The sequence below is a fragment of the Manis pentadactyla genome, chromosome 11 (genome assembly GCF_030020395.1).
Source record: "Manis pentadactyla isolate mManPen7 chromosome 11, mManPen7.hap1, whole genome shotgun sequence".
Taxonomy (NCBI): domain Eukaryota; kingdom Metazoa; phylum Chordata; class Mammalia; order Pholidota; family Manidae; genus Manis; species Manis pentadactyla.
This window is the reverse complement of record NC_080029.1, coordinates 75266670-75280747: the sequence shown is the minus strand read 5'-3', so window position 1 is coordinate 75280747 and position 14078 is coordinate 75266670. Positions and strand designations below refer to the sequence as shown.

Genomic DNA, 14078 nt, shown 5'->3' with positions numbered 1-14078 from the left:
GGCGGCCTCAGCTTCCCCACACCAGGACGCCAGCCTCACCTGGCTTGTGCTTCAACTCGGCTCCTCTCCCCCTAGCGCTTCCTGGTACGGGGCTGAAGGGGTTGGTGCTCGGTCCGGTCCTTCCCTCTCCCCGCCTACACAACGGGACCCCGCCCCTCCTGGGCCGCTCTGCTTAGCTGCCTGGAATCCGCGGACCTCAGGCCTCTGTATTTGGAGGATGCGGGGGATGGAGCTCTTACCCGCACAGGAGCGGCGAGACTGTGTAACAGGCCTGGGTATCCTCACGGGCTCTTCGTACATTCTTACCACCCGAAGACCCTCAGCTGTGTTTGAAGCCATCGCACCCCAAAGGAGATGACAGTCCCCCCCTTTTTTGAGCTTTTTTATTAATATATTTTTTGTTCAATTTCGTTGTATTTTTTTTTTTCCTGCAAGACGTGGTGTTGGCGGCACTGTTGTAGTTTAACTTCAATCCCAAATTCCATAAAATAGAAATCAGAAGTAAAGGTTGAGAGGAGAGGAAGGAGGGGAGACAGGCCAGGGAGTAAACAGTTTGACTAGAAAAAAGAAGAGGGTATGTGTGGTGGGCATTCCCAGGCAAGGCCATTCCTTGAGGGAGGGGGTTGGAAGGCAGCTTGCACTGCCTCATGCAGGGGAGGGAGAAAGATCCCCTGGGGACCCTACAGTCCTCTCTTACTAGGGCTTCCTGCCCCCAGGGGAAAGCTATCACCAGGGATCAGCCACAACCTCAAACAGGGCTCTCTGTCCACCTCTCACCCTGGTTTGACTCCCACCTCTACCCTGCCTGGAAAGTATGTGAGATTGGCTTCCTTTGATCCCCTCTTTCTGTTGTTTTCCCATTTCACAAGAATCTGATGTGATGGGGGAAGGGATATAACCCATTTAGAGACGACTCAGCTCGTCACAGTTTGAGTTGCCCTGTGAGTCTGTTTTCTCCTCTAGTTCCATTCCCCAGAATGGAACTGTGCCTCCCCACACCACAACTGCTGGAGCTGGGAAGTGGGGTCCTTGCTCAAGTGCCTCTAATCCTCTGCAGTAGAAATGTCTTCTCCAGGCCCCTTAGAAATTCAATCAAAGGCCACAAGTGAGTCTAGACCAACCAAATAAACTTTTAGGGGGAGAGAGAAGGGTTGGAGAGTCAGTGGGTGGATTTGGCTACACTGTACATTTTCTTTCCTTTACACATTGCTCTTGACATGGCATGCCACCCTGGGAGGCTGGATGAGGGGCTGGCTGTTGAGGAAAGTGATAGATGGTGGGGAGTCATTCACTTTTCTTTTCCCTTAGCTCCTTCAGGGAAGGATGGAGTTAGGCAAAACCTAGCTCAGTGCTTGGAGGTGACACAGGTTCTCCAAAGTCAGAGATGGAGGGCTGCACCTCCTCTGGCTTTTTCCGTAGGCCTCAGATGGACAACAGGCCCTTTGAGCCAGTAGCTTGCCCTGCATACAGTCACCCCTTCTTCATTTTCTCTCTCCTTTCTACTCAGCTTCCAGGAGACTCCTCAGGACACCAAATCCCCAAACTCATAAAAGTTAGGTTTAAAGAAAAGGCGGGGAGGGTGTGGGGCAAAGGTCTGACTTAGATTTGTGTGTCTCAGAGAAGAGAGCAACTCTGAGTGAGAAAAGCCCTTCATATGTAAACAATCTAGAGAGAAAGAGAGAGAGAAAGGGAAGGGGGACAGGAGAAGGGAGTTAGGAAGACAGAAACAGATCCAGAATAAATGAGAGAATCTGAAAGGAAAGAGGGAAAGAAAAAGCAAGAGACAAAAACAAAGAGAGACGAAAGAAAGGGTGAAAGGGAAGAAAGATAGGAGGAGGAACAATCAGGAGGGGGAAAAGAGAAAAAGGCAGGCCAAGGACATGTTGAGGCAGCAACTGAAGCCAGAACTCGGCCAGGCAGGAGCCTCAGGTGAGGAGCTGGGAGAACAGGAATGCCAGGCTAAGGTCCAGGAGAGCCACGGCTCCCACCACCAGGGGGTTGGCAGCTCCCTAGAGAGATAGGGGAAATGAAATGCAGTCTTAATCCCTGAGGACCAGGTTCAGTGGCAGGTCCCACCTTCCTCGCCTGGCTGAGGTGGCAAAGCCAAAGGGTCCCAGGCACCTCTCCTCAAAGGCCAGGGCAGGGAATCTCCAGTCTTTGTTTTAGATTGTACAGCACCCTTCTTCTCCCAGGCCGGGTCCCTCTTTCCCTCTGCCTCCCTCAAGTCGGGAAAAGCACTTCCTCCCTCCTGCCTCCACTCTCCTCCCACCAGCATGTCACGTGGCCCAGGCAGAAGGTGCCTGGCCTTAGCAGACGACTTGGCAGCAGTAGCTGGTACTGCAGTAAAGCAGAGAGGGATGAGAGGGCGAGGATGTGGTTGCTAGGAAACAAGAGAAGGCCTGGAGTCCAATCAGAGTAGAATGGTTCTGGGGTATCTCCGCCCCTCCTGCCTTCTTTCCCATTTCCCTTCTTCCCAAGAGAGGGAGGGAGAGTCAGAGTAGGGAGGGAACAAGCTTTTCCTTTTTTATTTCTGGGCACCAAAGAGAGAAAGTGTGGAGGTGGGATGGGGGTAGAGTAGGAAACTGGGAGCTGGAAATGATATGGAAGAAGAGCAGGCAAAATGTTCTGGCTTTACCGTTAATTATTAGTTTTGTAACCTTGGGCTAGTTACTTTAAGTGCTCTAAGCCTCAGCTCCCCCATCTGTCAACTGAGGGAGTTGGACATGAGGGTCATTAAGGTTCCTTCTAGCTTGCAAGTTCTCAATTTTTTTTGAGATGGGGTATGATCCAATAGAGGCAGTCATAGAGGAAGTTGAGTCCAAATCAAAGCCCCTCAGAGGATCAAAAAGAGGTCTGCAAAGGATGAGAGGCAAGGCTTTGAGGAGAAGAGGGGCCAGAAATGAGCAGAGACTCTGGGCCCAGAGCAGGGATGGAGGGTGTCTCACCGGCTGGGCAGGCCTCTCGGTTGCAGCAGCCTCCTCACGCTCTTCCGTCAGGCTCCTGGCTTCAGAACCCCTTAAGGATGGGTCTCTCCACACTGGCTTGGCCACAGGCTCAGGCTCCAAGCCCCCTGGGGTGCTCAGCTGCGGCAAGGGCTCTTCATCTTCCCCCTCCTCCTCTCGAAGACTTCCGGAACTGTCGCTGCAGCCTCCGAGGAGTGGGGAACCATCTCTGGGTCCTGGCCCTTGCATCCCAGCCTCATCCTCGGCCTCATAGCCAGCTAGTTCCTCTGCCTGCTCACCTGGGCCCCCCCACTCCTCAGGCCAAGCTTTGGGGCTCGAGAAGGGACCCTGGTCCCCTCCGGGAGGCAGTGGGCTCCGGTGGGCAGGAGGTTGCCAGGGTTGGCGGGAGGAGGCAGGACTGCTGGGCAGTTCAGGGGAGCCCTCTGAAGGGGTCAGTCCATTCTCATACACCCCAGGGCTGTCCTCATCCAAGGGCTCTGTGTCGGAACCTTCTGAGTCCTGCCTGGGTCTGCGGCCTGGGGCAGGGATAGCTAAGAATCAGAGGGGCCTAACTTGGCCTTGGGCTGCAAAAGCTATAGCTGTCTCTCCTCTGGGCACATCCCAGGACTTTGGCATTCCCCAAGCTTATAGCCTCTCATTGCCAGGCCCTAATGCCCTAGTCCTTACTACCCTATTTCATGAATTCCCAGTTCCACTACCCAAACAACTGGGCCTGGCCCGCATCCTCTGTCGCCTTGGACCCTCATACCTTGGCTTTTCTCATCCCCAGTCCCCTGCAGGGATTCCATTTCCCTTCCCCCTAACCCCAAGTCTCTCCAGCTCCCCAGGGGGCCTGCTCCCACCCCAGGCTGCCCCCACCTCACCTGGGGCCTCTAACATGGGTTGCAGGTCCTGGGCTATCAACTTGGCCATTCGAGCTGCCTCCACAGCCTTCTCCGCGACACTGCTTGCTGCCACTGCCTTTAGAAGGGCATCTGCTGCCCTGTTGGGTGCCGGGGACAGGGACTGAGCACATCTGTCCTGGTGCTCCAGCCCCTGGCCCACATCCCCACCACATACCATTCTCTGGATCTGAGCTCACCTCTGGAGTCCTCACCCTTGCTCCCACCCTGCCAGCTGCTCCCCTCCCCTGGCCTGGCAGGGCATCTGGCCTTTGGTTTCTTCGCCTGGGCCTGGGTTGTGCCAGTTGTCATCACACCCTCCAGCTCTTCTCACACCCTTCCACCTTTATGTCCTGTAGTAACACTTCCAGCTGCAGCGGCCAGATCCTCCCCCACTGCCCTCAACTTTGTTATTCCATTTCTGTTCCGCTCTTCCTGGCAATAAACAAGACCTCACTCTTAGCACATCCCTTTGCGGTAGCAGCTGCTTGATGCTTCCACGCTATTCCTGCCTGCCCCCTTTTGCTCTGTTGGTACCACTTGTTTTTATCAGCTCCTCTCACACTTCCTGAGGGCACACAGCTCTTTCCAGCAGTTTCACCCCACTCTGCCCCTTGTTCTGGGCCACCCTCTCCTTGTGTTAGGAGGCTTTGCCTGCTTTCTTCTGCTATCCCTTATTATTTAACCCTGCTCCTTTGCTGCAGATTTCCCGACATGAGATTTCAAAGCTTGCTTTTCTTCAGCCTCTTCCGTTATTACATTGATTTCCTTACTTAGTCACTGTCACTGTCTCCCTGCCCCAGCTCACCCTTTCTGAGCTTTGGAAACTAGAGTAAGGGTAGGTCCCACATTTCTGCTATTATCTATTCCCGCTCCCTGCCACAGGCATGCTTTCTCACTGTGGTGATGACATCTTCCTGGTAAACTCTTAGTCTCTCCTCCACAGCCCCCTCCCATGCTGCCCTGCCCCTAGGTAAAGGTAACCTTGAAGCATTATCAGTCCTTTCCCTACTGTTGTTTCCCAGTTCTCCCTCTGATGTCAGCTGCTTCCTCAATTTTCCCTTCTCTTTGTCCTCTGCTGTTAAGTGTGGATGCCTTGTAATAATTAAGTCAGTAACTTAATGTAATCTTGACTGAAGGTGAAGCACAAAGGAGTAGAGACAGAAATAATCAGATATACTTGCTATGGGCTTGAAGGGATCAAGACCCATGACCTCCCCTGGCCTCAGGCCTGTTTTCTCTGGTTTAGGAAGGCAATCTGGGTATGGGGAGAAGGGCAGTAGTGTCCATTGTAGTCTTAGGTCCACCTCTTTATCTTCTTGGGGGATATGGTTAGCCTCGGTCCCTCACACCTGGTGGGTCAAAGACCTTTAGAGCCTGCTTGGAGGGACCTCAGATAACCCTGTTCTTCCATCTTGGGCTTTTAAAATCTATATGACCAGACCAGACCAGTCCTGAAACTGAGCTGGTCTCAGGGTTTAGGGCGGGAGATAAGGTTTACAGTCTCAGGTTGCATTAACTTCTATTGGAAGCCGAGAAACCACAACCCTGACAAGGGCCTGTGTTTTTGAGTTTGGAGTGTCTTGATAATCAAGTTCTAGGCAGCAGACCCAGTCTGTAGATCTAGGCATCAGGCTATGCTAGGCTACCTGGCAGAGACACCTGCTGCTCAGGCTCTGCTGTTTCCATGGCAGCTGGCAGCCAATCAGGTTTACCAGGCCTGTTGCTGGGGAGACCAACCAGCCTCGTCCTACTGCCTGATCCTCCAGTTACTGAAATCAGTTTTGCTGCACATGCTTGCTCTGCATCCAGCCTAAGTACTCTCTGGTGCTCTGCCCTCCCACTTCCCTGGTTTAAGGTCCTGTACTCTAACCACCCAGACACTCAGATATAGCTACAGATGTACATTCTTTGACTCAAGCATCTACTCTGGATATGACATGTTCATATACACACACACAGACACACACACACACACAGCTTGTCACCCATTATAGAAACCCATTGAAGCATTTTTGGACAGATATGCTTGACCTCTGATCCCCTGAAACAGTCTCAAATTTAAACAAAATCTTTCAACTGTGCCCTCCCCTTTAAAGAAAATCCTATATATAAAAATCAGTATGTGTGAATTGTATAAATCAGGGACCTATAAGTCTCATTACAAATGAATTTCTTGCTTTCTTTAGATCTGTGCTATCTAAACCAGTAGTCACAAGCCATATGTAGCTATTAAGCACTCAAAATGTGGCTAGCCTGAATTGAAATGATGTACTGTAAGTGGAAAATACATACTAGAGTTTGAAGACTTATAAAAAAGGGAGGATGTAAATATCTCATTAATAACTCTGTATTGCTTATACATTGAATAATATTTTGAAAACCTTTGTTTAAATAAAAATAAATTCATTGGTTTCTTTCAATTCTTTTGTATGGTTACTAGAAGATTTAAAATTACATATTTGGCTTATATCATATTCCTACTGGACAGTGCTGTTTTGGACAACAAAGTTCCTGATGCATAGAAATGTAATATGATTACAGAAAGAAAATTTCATTTACAGGCAAGCCACCTCCCCTCAGACCTCTGTCAGCTGGGTAAAGGGAGGCAGAGGAGGCCATGCTGAGAGGGACTATCTTTTCAGGTGGATAGGTCAGATGTACAAACTCGACCTCCCCAAGGCTCAGTGCTAAAATACCAGACCGTGGGAAGGCTGTGATATGGTTAGGAATGCACACCCCCTATCTCTCTGTCAGGGCTGCTGCTGCTCCCACCCTAGAGGCTGGATCAGCTGCAATAAAAGGAAGACTAGGAAAGTCTGAGTTCCAAGAGGTTTCTGCACCTGTACAAGGCAGTGCTCATTGCCACTCCCATGCACAACAATGACACACATCCCCACAAAAGACACTGAGACACACTTACAGGCTAACATGGCTTCCCTCAAATACCCAGTCACCCATATCCACCTGCAGCGTCAGATATAAACACCCCAAATCCCCAGGGCTTCAACTGCCTAGGCCTGTTCTTGCACACCAGGCCTGAGGCCTTGGGTCTTGGTCCTCCTTTAGGTACCACCCCCCTTCCCTGTCCCCAGGGTATCATTTCCCCCTGACCCCAGCTTTGGCCTATGCACCTGATGCCCACCTGGCAGCTGCGATCTCCTGGCGCTGGCGGGCAGCGCTCACGGCTCGACGGGCGCCCTCAACGGCCCTGTCCACCTTCTCCTTGACTTTGCCCCGCCGAAGGGCCAGAGGCAGAAGGCTGCGCACGCGGCCTCCGTGCACCAACCGGTTGCGCTTGTACTTGCCCTCCTCGCGGGAGCCGTCGGGGCGTGTGGTACGCCCATAGCCATGCCGCCGGTTGCCCAGCCACTCGCCCTCATAGCGCAGCCCGTTGGAGCGTTGGCTCACGCCGTAGCCGCTGCGCCGGTCGGCGCGCCATTCGCCCGCATACACCTCAGTGGCCGAGCCCTCGATGAGGGCCGGTGGCGCAGGGGCCGGTGGCCCACTGGCTTCGGAGCCTGGGGGTCCTGTACTGCCCACCTCGCTGCTCACCTCGCTGCGCAGAGAGCCCCGTTTGCTGCCCAAGGAGCTGCGCCGCCCTCCCGCCCGTAGCCCGCTGAGCAGCAGCGAGCGGCGGAAGAACCCACCGGCCGCGGGAGTGCGCTTTCGGGAGGACGCGCCGTCAGCATCCCCGGGGCCGGCCAGCACGAAGCCGCCCCGGGAGCCAGAGGCCGGGCTACCTCCCTCGTCGCCTGGCAGGGGCAGGGGCGGGGGCGGCGTCGGGGGGTCGCTGTGGCCCGAGTCCAGGGAGGTGCGGCGGGGCGAGCGCAGCAGCGCCGCCTGATGGTAGGGCACACTCTGGCGTACCCCGTAGCCGTGGCGCTTCCCGGCCTGCCACTGGCCTTGGTAGGTGCCTGCAGACGGGGTAGGGCGGGGAGAAAGAGTCAGGATGTGCTGCTCCTTGCACCCCAGGCCCCAAGCTCCCCTGGAAGCCTAAGTGTCTGGTGGGAGAGGGGGGGGCAGTCAGCATGAAGGTCGGGGAAGAGCACTAGGAGCTGGGGACAGGTCAGTTTGGGTTGGAAGGTGTGGAAAAGCAGAGTGAAGACAGGTAGCAGAAGATACATAGATTTTGGCAGTGCAGGTAGGCAAGGGAAAGAGGCAGGGACAGGCAAGCTGAGGCATGTGAAGTGAAGGACAGGCAGTCCTGAGGGTGTGAAGGACAGGCTGACCGGTGGTGGTGGTCGTGGTGGTGGGTGTAGACAGTCATGCGACAAACAAACAGGACTGTGAGGGGCAAGGTGACTGAGGAATGTGAGGGAACAGGCAGACAGATGGAGAGGGAGGTGTGTGGGTCAGGCAGAGAGGAAAGGAAAGGTGTAAGGGACAGGCAGAAGGTGGTGTGACGGACAGATAGGGGAGGGGTGAGGGCAGGCACACTGGGGAGAGGAGAAGCAGGCAAGGGACAGACAAATGCAGAAGGCGCGTGTGATGGTGGGCGGAGAGGGCAGAAAGATGGGCACTGGGGGCGGATGTCGATGGGGAAGGCATATGGGAAAACGGCGGGCACCGGGGACAGGCGGCTGGGTAGGCATACGCTGGGCAGGCCGACCGCGAGGCGCACGCGGACGAGCAGACAGGCTGTAGTGGGCCGGGCCCGCACCTCCGTCGGAGTAGGTCTCGGTGCCATAGCCGTCCTGGAAGCCGTCCTTCCAAAGCCCGGCGTAGCGCAGGCCAGACACGCTCTCCCACACGCCGCTGCGCCCCTTCAGCCCGCCCAGCCACTCGCCGCGGTACGTCCAGCGGCTCTTGCGCTCCACTCCCAGCCCTTCGCGCTTGCCCTGCTGCCAGTGGCCCTGGTAGCTGTGTCCGCCGGGCCCCGTGAAGACGCCCAGTGACTCGAAGCCGTGCGCCCAGCAGCCGCTGTACTCGCCCTGGGCGCCGGGCCCCGTGCACACGCCGTAGCCATGTGCCCGCCCCGCCTCCCAGCCCCCCACGTAGCAGCCCCCGTCGTCAAAGTCGAACTTGCCCCCGGGGGACATGCAAATAGTTTGCGCGGCCTCGGCCCCCCGGTGGCTCAGAGCATCTTGGGGCTGGAGAGCCGGCTGGGGGCCTGGGAGCGGGGCGAGGCCTGGGGGCGGGGGCAGTTAGACCGGGGCCGTGCGGGGGGCGCCCAGCGCGGGCTGGCAGGGCCGGACCCTCATCCTGAGTGGCTGCGGAGAAAGAGGGGGGAAGTGGCGAGCGAGGCCCCTCCTCTTTGCCCGCCGCTCCCAGGCCCAGTAGCTCCGGGGCCAGCACTGCCCCCCAACCCCCCACCCTTCAACAGCGTTTTCCAACAGCTCCTAAGCTTTGGAGACGTGGGGGCTCCCCCACCCTTTCATTCTGGTATAGGGCCCCTCCCAGGAATTGCGGTCTCAACCCCAAGCGGGAGTCCCACTTCACCAACCTAGAACCCCAAAGTGTCGAGTGTGGATGGCAGTTTGTGGGGGTCCCCAGAGGGAGATGGGCAGAGTCGTAGGCCACCCGCTTCCCGGGCTAATGTCAAGTCCCCTCTGTCCCAGTTCTTTGGCTTCCCAGACAAGGGGGAAAGATGTGTGAAAATGCAGGGGGGAGATCGGAGCAAGCTGGACAGAGTTTGTTGGGGGGAAAGGATGGGAATGGGGGAGTCTCTTAAGGGAAAAGGCGAGGGTGGGGATGCGCGGACAGGCGGAAGGGAGGGGGCAGGTTACTCACCATGTGGGCTGGGGCTCAAGCCGCTTCCCAGGCAGAGCATCCATGGCAGGATACCTCCACTCCCACCTCTCCCCGCCAAACCAAGCCCCCTCCCCTTCCGGAGAGACTGCTCCAACCCCAGAACGAAGGTGGGCGATCCGCAGGAGAAAGTCCCCTCTCTCCCCAGCTGGAAGAGCCGGCGGTGGTGGGGGGTGGGGAGGATGAGAATAGTGTAGGGGGAAAAAAAAAAATCTGTTTTAGATGGAGATAGGGAAGAGGAGCCGGGAGCTGGATGGTTAGGAAGAGGAGGCTATCTAGAGGGGGTGTTTTTATTTTTTCTTCTTATGCTTGGGAGAGGAAAAAAAATCAAAATTCTGATTCCATCCCAGCACAAATCAATGTTTGCTCCATCCCAGCATCACCGGAGAGGCCGGGCCTGGCAGATTTAAAGGGGCAGGGAGAAGAGAGGAGAGGGTGGGGAGAGGAGGAGGTGATGAGATGGTGGCGATGACAGCCATGGGGTGGGGGGGATGCCCAGGCAGACCAGGATGAGTGCCTAGTAAACCAGCAGTGAGGGAGTGGGGAGGGGAGTAGAGAAGAAAATAAGAGGCACAGAGACCCCCAGGGTGGACAGTAACCCTGGGATTCTTCTTGGTGTGGAGTGAGAGGGAGGGGTGGGGAGAAGAGAGGAGTGAGGGGGAGGAGGCTGAGCTCAAGATGGGGAGGCTGGGGGAGGCTAAGCCAGGGGAGGAGGAGAGATGCTGGCGTGAGAGAGCCAGCAGGAATACAAAGAAAGGTGCAGGGGTGAGCGCTAAGGAGTGGGGAGATATGCAGGAGCAGGAGGGAGGGAGACACATTCTGGGGCTGGTGAGGGATGGCAAGGAGAGAAGCAGGGGAGGAGGAGGAGGAGAAAGAAATAGATATGGAGGCAGTGAAATAAGGTTTGTGGAGGGAGAAAGAAGAAAGCTCTGCACAGGCAACGGCAGGCATGGGCCTAGAAATCCAGGCAGGGAGAGCCAGAGCACAGGCAGGAGGGCTGGAAGCGGTGTTTGTGGGGCTACGGGGAGAAGGAAGAACCTGCCAGCTGCTGGTCTGAAGCCAGGAAGCCTTTGGGCATGGATGCCTGTGGCCACCAAGTCCACTGTCCTCCCTAAGAAACCCCTGCAGGGGACCAGGGGTCTCCCCCACTCGTACTTCCTGAGGAAGCTTGAAATGGGGCCCTGCCAGTGCTCTTCCAGGGTTGCCGTCCTCCACCCTCCCCAGCGATTTCTCCTTGGGCTGCCCCTTCTGAATGGGGAGGGGAGGCATGCAGGGTATGTTTTTGAATGGGGAACAGGGGCTCCTGCTTGGCCATCTAGTGAAGATCCTGGGCTTTGGAGTCCTCTCTCTTGCAAACATAGAGGTAAAGACACGTAGACATGTTTGGGTGGGCCTTATGTCAAAGCCCCCCTCAGCCTACCACCCCTCCCCAGCTATTCACCAGAAAGGCAGCACATCTTGGGCCTTACTGTTTATAGACAGAAGTAGTCATATCCTATCTTTCCTGCTCCTCAGCTTACTTAGACCCTACATCTAAGCATTGAGGAAGGAGGACGCTGTCCAATTACACAATTAGAACACTAGACCTCAGACTTTTTGCACCCTGTAACTCCTCCCAGGATTCTGTGTACTGGGAAACCTCCAAGACTCAGGAGCTCCATTTTGAGGACTTCGGTAAAAATAAACAGCATGAAGTTTGGGATAAACAGGAATTTCCCTTGCACTTTGTTTTCCTAAAGGTGGATATGAGTTTGGAGAAATGTAAATGTTAAGCTTTCAGGGACAACATTTTCTAGGTGCCCAGCATGGAAAAGGGCAGCATGCATTCACTTGGGGCAAGACTGGTGGTGGAGAGGTCCTCCCTCCCTCCCTCCCTCCCTTCCTCCATTTCTCCATTAGACATTTACTTAGATTATTGCATGCCAGGCACAGTGCCAGGTGCTAGATATACAGCAGTGAGTGCCATGGTGCCTGCCTTCATGGAGCATGCTGTCTATCAGAGAAGACAGACAACTGACAAGAAATCGTAGTGTAGTTAGTGCGGGTCCAAAGTGACAGGTTCGAAGGGTAGAAACAGGCAATAGGGATGGAACCTAACATGCTGATTCCCTAGGGAAAGAGGCCTTTCCGATGAATCCAGAAGGGAGTTCTGGGGCAGGCCCAGCCGCATCATGTCCCTTACCCCTAGATAGTCAGGCCTTCCTTCTCCACACAGGGCCTTGTCCTACTCAGCCCCTAAGAGTCTCCTTTTCTCTAGGAAAGGAGGAAAACACAAAAAAACAATCCTTGGGCCTCATGAGACATGCGCCCTGTTCTTCAGTGAGAAAGGGTAGCAGGGGTAAGTGGAAGGTGGAGGGCAATGTCTTGTTGGTAGAGTGACTCCACACTGAATTCTAAGCTGCCAATCAAGGTGTAGGGGCTGCTGAAACCCTGAAGAAGTCACTGAAGGAACTGCTTTGAAATTTGCAGAGCACACAGTGGCAGCCCCCCATGTCTCCCTGAGTGAGGCAGCCTTCCAATGCCTCTCTGATCTGTCCCTATACAGGTCCTGTAGCCTCTTAAGACAGAGATGCTGCACTGGTTCTTTTTGCCACCATTTACCAATGTCTGGGGGTCATAGAAAAGGGAACCAACACAAAGTGGGGTAGCTCTGTGCTTGGAGCCGGCCCTGTGGGTCACAGCCACAAAACCATGACTGTGAGGCCAAGAACTGGGTTTTCAAAGATGGACAGACTTATGTCTGAATCCCAACTCTACTGCTTCCCGGCTCGGTAAACCTGAGCACATCCCTTAGCTTCCCTGAGCTGCAGTGTTTATATTTCTAAGATGGGAATACCATAACCTCCTCCAGAGTTTATTATGAGGACTGAAATGATCATGTATGAGTAGCATGTGATAATACACAAGGAGAAAGCCAGAAGGCATAGTGCCTAGCAAATAGTAAATATCTAGTAAATGGTGGCTTGAAAAATAGGTTGGCATTATGCCAGTTTTACAGGTGAGGAATCAGGGACCCAGGGGTTAATTTGCTCTTTAACTAATTAAATACATATTTAATTAATTAATGTTACAAAGCTAATAGGTGGCAGTCCTTGGAGTTGAGTATATATCTGGGTCCAAGTTAGTATACTTTAACATGCAATTTTGGGGGGATATTTATAAAAGTAAAACATGCTCACTGTAGAATTAGGGGAAAAAAGGCACCATATCAAGAATAAATATCAACCAATGTCTTACTGCATTATGAAACTTTATATAGCCTTCCCTTCCATGCACTTGTTATTTAACATAAGTAGTTATATGCTGCATATACAATTTTGTATCCTTATTTGCTTTGCATTACATTTTAAGCATTTTTCATGTCATTAAAGCATCCTTGAATTTTAACAGCTGCATAATATTCCACTATTTGGATGCAGCTTATAATTTGTTTAACCATTCTAGCATAGCAATTTTATGCCATTTGCATAGTTTTTGCTATTAAAAATTAACATCTTTTATATAAATTTTTGAATCTCTGATGCTTTCTTTTAAAGGTCTTTTCTCATGGAACAATTCAAACACATATCAAAGTAGGCCAAAAAAACAGAATAAATAACTCCCAGTTGGCCATCACCCAGCTCCAGCAGTTATCACTCTTGGCTAATCTTGTTTTCTTCTCTCCCATTTATTTCAAATTCCAGGTACCATGTTATTTCAGTTTATTGACCTCTTGAAGTTAGATTCCTAACAGTAGAATTACTACTGTAGAGAACAGAAACACTTTTTAAGATTTTGGATGCATCTTGCTGGAATCACTTCCAAAAAGGTTGTATAAATTTGTGCTTTCACCAACTATACATGTGAGTTCTGGTCTTATTGCACCCTGACTTGCATTGACCTTCAGTTGTAACACCCACAGCACACCCACACATGCAGTTTTTGCCAACTTGACTAGTGTAAAGTGCTTTATATACATTTGTTTGGTTGATCGCTGGGCTTATGTTGATAAAGCAACTGGTGACTGCAGTGGAGCACACCCTTCTGAAGGACCCCTAGGAAACAAGCTGGTACCTTCTGGGGAACCCCAGCTGGGGCTCACTGGGTGAGGAGTTTTCTTTCCAGAGACCAGCCAGCTTCCTTCTGTCCCCAGGGCAGGGAGAAGCTTGGGAAGAGCACCCACCTCATCCCCATTGGCAGCCATGAAGGTTCAGGCTGGGGCCAGAGATCCTGGTGGAGGGAGCGAGGGCAAGAATGACCAACAGTCAGACACTGCATTTCCTCTCTCTGGCCACTGATGGCTGGACACACAGCTCCCCACTGCTTTTCGTGATTCCAGAACGTTCTGGGTGGATATCCTTCCTTGCTTGACTACCCCTGTGTCACTGTTGCCAGGTTTGGCTTACTTGAAACAGAAGGGGTGTTTGTGAACTTGGCTCTACTTATTTTTCTACACTTTCTGTGGGATGGGGTTTACTATGGCGAATGAATTTTTATTTATTAA

The 14078-nt window shown here is 53.2% G+C and overlaps 1 protein-coding gene across 2 annotated transcripts; it reads right to left on the bottom strand.

Annotated features, from left to right (window-relative positions):
- Positions 1 to 299: 299 nt before the first annotated feature.
- On the bottom strand, positions 300 to 10302 carry JPH4 (junctophilin 4). 2 transcript variants are annotated; one of them, XM_036884513.2, is made up of 6 exons: positions 9578 to 10302; positions 8508 to 9057; positions 6990 to 7761; positions 3827 to 3945; positions 2946 to 3148; positions 300 to 2009 (listed from the first exon to the last, which is right to left on the bottom strand). In XM_036884513.2, the coding sequence occupies exons 2-6, from the start codon at positions 8884 to 8886 to the stop codon at positions 1926 to 1928; spliced, it is 1557 nt and encodes a 518-aa protein (XP_036740408.1). In that variant the 5' UTR covers positions 8887 to 9057; positions 9578 to 10302; the 3' UTR covers positions 300 to 1925. The 2 variants fall into 2 exon arrangements, with proteins under 2 accessions (XP_036740408.1, XP_036740407.1); XM_036884512.2 differs by having other exon boundaries at positions 2946 to 3478; positions 9578 to 10297.
- Between the last annotated feature and the right edge of the window lie 3776 nt (positions 10303 to 14078).

Coding starts and splice junctions, on each gene's coding strand:
- JPH4 (XM_036884512.2), bottom strand. CDS start 8,886: ATGTCCCCCGGGGGCAAGTTCGACTTTGACGACGGGGGCTGCTACGTG. Junction 7,762..8,507: donor CGAGACCTACTCCGACGGAG/GTGCGGGCCCGG, acceptor CCCCGTCTGCAG/GCACCTACCAAGGCCAGTGG. Junction 3,479..3,826: donor ACCCATGTTAGAGGCCCCAG/GTGAGGTGGGGG, acceptor TCCCTGCCCCAG/GCCGCAGACCCAGGCAGGAC.